This window comes from Drosophila navojoa, chromosome 3, assembly GCF_054131105.1.
Source record: "Drosophila navojoa isolate 15081-1374.11 chromosome 3, UAZ_NAV_1.0, whole genome shotgun sequence".
In the NCBI taxonomy this organism is placed as follows: domain Eukaryota; kingdom Metazoa; phylum Arthropoda; class Insecta; order Diptera; family Drosophilidae; genus Drosophila; species Drosophila navojoa.
The window spans coordinates 14,731,850-14,739,340 of record NC_142891.1 but is presented as its reverse complement, the minus strand read 5'-3'; the positions used below and the strand labels follow the sequence as shown (position 1 = coordinate 14,739,340).

The 7,491-nt window shown below is 41.9% G+C and overlaps 1 protein-coding gene across 1 annotated transcript; it reads right to left on the bottom strand.

Moving 5' to 3' along the window:
• Positions 1–917: 917 nt before the first annotated feature.
• Positions 918–3,669, bottom strand: odd (odd skipped). The gene is made up of 2 exons (XM_018110451.3): positions 2,966–3,669; positions 918–2,785 (listed from the first exon to the last, which is right to left on the bottom strand). Exons 1-2 carry the CDS (start codon positions 3,036–3,038, stop codon positions 1,596–1,598), a joined length of 1,263 nt encoding a protein of 420 aa, XP_017965940.1. The 5' UTR covers positions 3,039–3,669; the 3' UTR covers positions 918–1,595.
• Positions 3,670–7,491: the final 3,822 nt, after the last annotated feature.

Sequence of the window (7,491 nt, the reverse complement as noted above, 5' to 3'; positions counted from 1 at the left end):
TAATAATAATAAAAAACATTTAAAGAGAACCTGCCGAGCAATAACAATAAATTAATTATTTTCTATGTATTTTGCTGATATCAAAAACACAAAAAATTGATTACACAATGAGCTTAGGGCCGAAAATAAAATATATCGAATTAATGGGTTGCTCAAACTTATCAGAACATTTACTTTTAGAAAAATGTTTAACAATAAACATTGCCGCACCCAAGAATATTCCACTTTGGGCGGAAGTTGCCAAAAGAACGATAAATGTGTAGAAAGACGTGTAAATATAATTTTTTTAACATATGTATATTTTGAGTCCACTATGAATACCCCATTTAGATATTGGGGGTTTCTCAAGAAATTGCTTTTACTTAATTAATACTCAGTCGCAGCCTTCTGCAATAATATTTTCAATATATCTACTAAATTTTCTCTAAAATATCAAACGAATTCCTTATATATTGCCTTACATCATACCGATTCGTTCTATATTGTCACACAGTAACTGTAAATACAAAAAAACCCCAAAGGAAATAGGTAAAATGAAAACCCCACTTTTGGCGTAGTACGTCAGCTTTCTTACCCAGTCGTATTCCAGTAAAGATAAACAAATAAGGTTTAGTATATACAATTACGCATAATTCATATATTTTGCGATAGCTTTCGCTTTTATCATACATAGACCATATATAATACATGCACTTATAGGTATATCTCTATACAGATATACGTACATCTAGAGCTAGACTAAGATAATGAGATCGTTGATTCTTTGTGTGTAGAACTCGTGTTTGTCATTGGGGCAAAAGGCGTAACATTTAACTAAAAGTAACAAACATTCAATTGATTTATATATGTATATATATATCTATATAGGTATATATGTTCTTGTATTTAAATGCAATAAAATTAAATAAAATAACAAATTATGATTGTAATTATAATTATAATTGTACAGTCTTTGAATGACCGATGAAGGTCTGAGGTTTTCTCTGGGAATTGGTATTGGTGTGTTACAAACTGAATGCGTCTACTACTGGCTATAAGGTACATACGATAATATAACTATATAAACATAGTAGATGGATAGAGACTTAAGAATAAAGTACAGTGGGGCAAAAGTGATCTCTAATGCCATAGATATTTTGGAATTGTTCTGTTTCGCAATACTTTTTACTAAGTTTCCATTTGATTTGTGTCTAGTTTGTCTTCCTTTGGCTTTTTGCAGTTTGTAGCGCCAATGCGACAGCTATATAGCATCGGGTCTATATGGAGAGTCGATTGGACTAGTTGTGACTGGTTGGGCTCCTGGGCTCCAGGATCTGCCTGTGCTTCACTGGGGCAACGGCGGCGGCGACGATGACGGCGGCTGTGTGGGCGAGTAGGTGAGCTGGGGGCGTAACCTGCGACTCGAACTCAAAGTGGGCGGCGCTAAAGCTGAAGCTAGAGGTGGATCTGTAGCTGTAGCTGTAGCTGTAGCTGTAGCTGAAGCTGTGCTGACTGCTACTCCGGGCCAGGCACTTCCCATGCCTGGCGGCGCTCAGCACTCTGGATGCGGCTGCATCCTGAACATAAAACCAATAAATTGCGATCAGCTGACCAATCTATCTGCTCATGATCTCATCGATAGTGAAGCCCAGCGTGCGCTTGGGACGCTCCGCGGTGGCTCCACCTGACGAGGACAGATCCAGGGCGGGCGTATTGTGATTGGAGCCGGGACTGACCAGCTGCACAGGCTGCACAGCAGGCTGGCTGGGGCGAGGAGCTGCTGCTCCTGCTGCTGCAGCAGCTGCTGCTGCCTGAGCCGCTGTGGCCGATTCGCTGTGGCTCTGCAGATGACTCTTGAGATTCGCACGCTGGTTGAAGCTGCGCTGGCAGATGGGGCACTTGTGGGGGCCTTCCTCCAGGTGGGTGACCTTGTGCACGGCCAGCGTGCGCGACTGGCAGAAGCCCTTGCCGCAATCGTTGCACTTGAACGGCTTCTCCTTCGAGTGGATGTAGCGATGATCGCGCAGATGATCCTGGCGCCTGAAGGCCTTGCCGCAGATGTCGCAGGAATAGGGACGCTCGTCCGTGTGGGTGCGTTCGTGGATGAGCAGATTGTAGGACTTGGTGAACTGGCGATTGCAGTACTTGCAGATGAACTGCTTCTTGGGCCGGCTGCTGCCACTGCCGCCTCCGGCTCCGGCTGCTGCGGCGCCGCTCAGCTTCAAACTGGGCATGACTCCAAAATGGCGAGCGGCGGCGTGCAGCGTATGCAGTCCGGCGGGATAGGGACGCACATGGGGAGGGCCATGAGCGTGGGGATGGCCGTGATGGTGCGGATGATGGGGATGTGAATGCGGGTGCGGATGGTGATGATGCCCGGCTGCAGCAGCTGCTGCCTGTTGTTGCTGCTGCTGCTGGTAGATGGCGGCATTACGTATCCATTGGTTCATGAGCAACGCCTGCTGGTGCACGGCCACGGGATCGGCATTGGCTCCGGCATAAACCGGATAATGGCCATGCGGATGCTGCTGTTGCATCTGCAGCCAGAGGCGATGATGTTGCTGATGCTGCTGCTGCTGGTGTTGCTGTTGATGCTGTTGTTGTTGTTGCTGCTGCTGTTGTTGCTGTTGCTGGTAGTGTGCCATGTGACGCAGATGCAGCTGCGTGGCCACTGCCTCATCGGCGGCTGTGACTGAGCCAGTGCGTCGCAACGGCTCCTCAGTGGGCGTGTGCGGTGGCGTCAGCATTGGTGACAGGCTGCTTTCGCGCTCCTCTTTGATAACTATGAAATCGTCCTCGACAAAGTCTGAAGATTGCACAAGAAAAAAGAAACGAAATATTGTGATTTAGTTCAATTGTTCTAAAAACTGTGCTAAATATCAAGCACTTTAGCTCGCTCAACGCGCGCTTTGAGCAGGAGAGCAAAAAGCACTTTGAGCTCTCTCACTTTCGCACTGCTTTGCCGTCGGCTTTTTCTCGTGCTTACCTTGTTCTCTGCTTATGTTAAGCTCGTCGTCCACGGTTATGTTGCTGATGGGCGAAGCTGAAGTGGAAGACATATTCCCTTTTTTTGTCTTCGTTAAAGTTTGTTGTTCTTAGTTTGTGTTTTTAGCACTTGCTGTATTGCTTGTTCTTTTCTTGTTCACACTGTCACTTTGCACTAACTGTATAATTTGTTCTTTTTGCTTTGGTCTCTGGCTTTTACGTCTTTTTTTCAATTGCTGTTTTGTGTTTGCTGTTATGCGCTGTTCTTTTCCATGCGACGTGCCCACGACAACGTCTCAACTCAAACTGAATTCTGCTTTCGTTTTGTTACTCTCCGACTCAAACTCGTGAAAATGTTCAACGACTCAAATCGTATATCAAGTGCGCTCTTGCCCTCTCGCTCTCACTTATCCGCTCTGTTTAACTGATAGCGTGTATACGTGCGTGCGTGTGTATGTGCGTGTTTGTGCATTGAGTGAAGTGACTTCTGCTGTGGCTGCTGCTGCTGCTTCTGCTGCTGTGGCTGCTGCTGCTGCTGTTGCTGTAGCTGTGAGTAGCGCTCGTTAATAACTGAATGCAACTGCGGCGTCGTCGACCGGTTTTGAAGCGAACCAACAGCAGCTGCCTTTTTGCCGTCGTCGTCGCTCGCTGTTGTTATTGTTGTTGTCGGGGTTGAATTTATTTGGAAATGGCAGATACGTACACGCCTACCTGCTGCCCAACGAAGCGCTCCGATTGGCTGATGCCAACTACCAGCGGCTGCCGTATCTGTTTCGGCTCTTTGTGTTTTGTTTTTGTATGCACACAACAGTGTACTTTTGTGCGCTCTGCGCGCGTGTTCGGCATCGTGCAGGAACGACTCCACGACCCAGCCACTCGGCAGCATCGCCTCTCGTTCTCCCGTTCTCTGCCCGTGCTGCATGATGCTTGCTGCTCACTGGCAGTCAGCAAGCGGAAACTGTTGGGCTGATGGTCGGACGCCGTTGTCGGCTGCTGTAGCTGCCGATGCTGCTGCTGCTGCTGCTGTCGATGCTGCTTCTGCTGCTGCTGCTGGCAGGCAGCCATCAGCCCGGAGACGACCCGCATCCCACCCAGGCGCATGCCCCGGCCAGCTGGCCCTGTATATCCTGCTCCTGCTGCTGCTGATGCTGCTGCTGCCGGTTGCTGATGCTGCCGTTGTTGCTCGTGCGGCTTTTTGCCTCGCCCCAGGATATTGTAATCTATTGTCCTTCCTCTTCTGCTCCTTTTTTGTTTTTGCATGTGCGTGTGCCTGATTCGTTTTCATTTAAATTTTAATTTGCCACACAAAATCAGAAATCTCTTTTTGACTGCCTCCCACGTTTTACACTTTCGCAGGAAAATTCAATTAGCCAGATCAAAGCAATTGTTCTCTAAACTCATTTTTCGCTCGGGGTGTACGCATTTCCTCCTCATTTATTCTGAATTTCCATGTGATACGTTACATTGGCGGGGTTTCAAAAAAGTGCACAAATTACATTTGGCAGTTCATTTCAACAGCAAATTAATCAAATTTATTGTTGGTTTTATACATAAATAATATATATTACTGTTAAATATGTTCATTTTCTGGTGTTTTGTTAAGTTAATTAGTCAAGTTTGTTTGTAACAATTTAAGCATTTGAGACGCTTTAAACATTTCATTTAAACCCTGAACAACAAAAAAAACTGTCTTTAAAATATGTTTATAGCTAATTGAATTGACTGCGAGTCAAGTAGCGGCACTTTATCGTCTCCGCACAACAGCGAGAAGGAAGGAAAATCGTTTATTCAATTTTCTATAATTTTCCTCTTCTTTTCCGCTGCGGCTATTGGCAATAATAATGTCAATTTGTCAGTAGATAATGATTATTTAATGCGGTAAATTGATGCACACAGATTTGCTGCCATGCTTAAACTTGCCATAGCAAATCGCTAAACTCGAAGCAGTTAAGTTCATGTCGAGCGCGCTGTAAGAGAACAAAATTGAAAAACTATGATATTTAAAAAAAAAAAAAATGCAGCAAATTGTACTCAACTTTTGTAAATGTTTATATGCAACATAAAGAAAAATAAGTCAAAAATAGTAGGCTTAAAAATAAATTGATGTCATTTTTAACAATTTAACATAAAAAAATTATAAATATGAAATTAAATTCAGCTACAAAACATAAGCAACTAATTATCTTTAATTATTATTATTATTTTTAAACAACCAGTTATTCATGTACCGAATATAAAATTATGAAATGTAAATGATTTTATTTAAATTGCATATTTGTGTAATACTGAGGTCTATTAAAAAGGAAACTAAATCATTGTTATTATTTCATTAAAATAAATATGCTATAATAGAAAACCTTTTCAAGTCACCGATTGTTTTCAATTGCTTTAAGACTTTCAATCTCAATCAGTCAACTTTAACAATGAAAGGCTTGTTCACTGTTTGTTGTTATCGAAAGTGATTTTGCTTTCGGCGGATACTTGAAATCGGGAACACATTTTATTAGGCTTATCAGCAAGGCAGCCAGTTAAATAAAGTAATTTCGAGCTATAAACTATAGAAATGTTAAGTAGTAATACTAATACTGTATGCTATATATACATACATACAATATATAGATAACAAATTTCTTAGACTTTGATTTGAAAGCAATAGAAAAGCAAGACAACAGCAAAATTTTTTTTCTTTTTAATAGATTGCGATAGAAGATATATATTAAAGATCAAACAAAAAACATTTTTATAAATATAATAAAAAGTAGACTAATTTAATATAAATTACAATATACCTATGACAAAAAGTACTGAATGTAATTTGAGGAAAATATCTATTAATATATGTACATGGAGTATATATGTACTTAAATTATTAACTATGAGATTCTGTTTCCAAAAGAAGCAGAATCGAATCGAAAAATACCCATAATCTATTTTTAAATATTATATATATATATATGTGTATTTAATATACATATATTAAAATTATTCAATTTTAAATTCCTTTCGATTTCCCTCATCCATTGCCAAACTTCTGTTGGCCACATTCAATGATTTTCGTGGTTTTACCACACATTAATGCAACCAGCAAATCCATCAATTAATTAATAGTTTTCCCAGCGGAAATTGGCTCTGGCTCTAAGCCAAATCCAAGCACCGACTAAGTCCGGGTCAAGTCAACAGAGACTTGGCTGGGCCGAAGCCTGTGCCCAGCTTAGTGGCACACTTTTCCTGCTCTCACCCGGCGGGACTTAGGGCAAGGAGTCACTACTGTGCCGCGGCAAGCCAATTACAAAATATTTACTCAACAATTTTTCGTCAATTTTCCCAATTCTCTAAGACAACAGACGAGTCAAATGCAAAGTCAACTGGCTAAATCAAATATCCTGGCTAAGCAAAAAAAAAAAAAACTCTAAAATTCCCAATTTCACATATGTGTGTGTTGCTGTTGTTGTTGTTTCTTTTGGCTAGCAGCTTTCTTGTGGCAACTGGCAAACGCCGCCGTGTTGACACTTGACAAACAGTCGGCGAACTTTTCCATTTCAAAGTGTTTCCCACAGCCAATCGGAGTGCACGCGCAGTAATTAACATCATGTCATAAGTGTACAGAAAACTACAACAACAAAAGAAAATAAATAATAATAATAGATAAAAACACAAACACAACTCGCACTGAGTCAGATGAAAGACCCAGACCGAATATTTCCCAGCGCGCACACACACGCACACAGCTTTGATATATGGCAGCAACTGTCAACTTCCTGTGAGCAGACGACACATGTAGAAAGGATTAACTTGACACACACACACACATCTGCTGCTGTTTATTTGCATAAGCATCGAGTCGAGCACGGAAACGGAAATTGCCCGCCTTGACTTGATCATAAAAAGAGCAGCAAGAGAAAGAGAGAGAGAGAGAGAGAGAGAGAGAGAGAGAGAGAGAGAGAGAGAGAGCGAGAGAGATCTGGTCCAGGACCTGGCCAAGGATGCACTAATAAAGAAGTCATTAGGCCATAAAACCATAAAAACGAGCCAAAAACCAAAGCAGGCAACAGCTAACGGCAATTGCTCGACATTAGTAGCTCGGGCTGCCTGCGCTCTGGGTTTTTGGGCGCACAAAAAATGTAGAGCATAAAAAATATAACAACGAGAGCAGCAACAGCAGCAGCAGCAGAAGAAAAAATACAAATACAAAAATAAAACAAAATCATCATAAAACACACAAATTTGACAATTCAATTGGCTTTTTGGCCTTTGCTGTTGCTGCTGCTTCCTCCTCCTCCTCCTCAGCATTTTTTGTACCATAAAAACTGTCTTCGCAGAAGACCCTTGACCTTAGCTATCGTTGGCCTGGTTTTTAGCAACATTTGCGACAAACAATTTCATTATCCAACTGCCTCGTTTACGATTTCATTTGTTTTTTGCCATTTCGGCGAACGAAATTAGATTTTTTAGTGCAAAGTCGCGTTTGTCACCCAAAAACATTTCACGACCCAACGCATTTCGTTTGGTTTTTTCGTAACTTTCATA

Excerpts from the sequence above, each read along its gene's own strand:
- odd (XM_018110451.3), bottom strand. The coding sequence starts at position 3,038 with ATGTCTTCCACTTCAGCTTCGCCCATCAGCAACATAACCGTGGACGAC. Across the intron at positions 2,786-2,965 it reads TAACATAAGCAGAGAACAAG|ACTTTGTCGAGGACGATTTC; the intron begins GTAAGCACGAGA and ends TGCAATCTTCAG.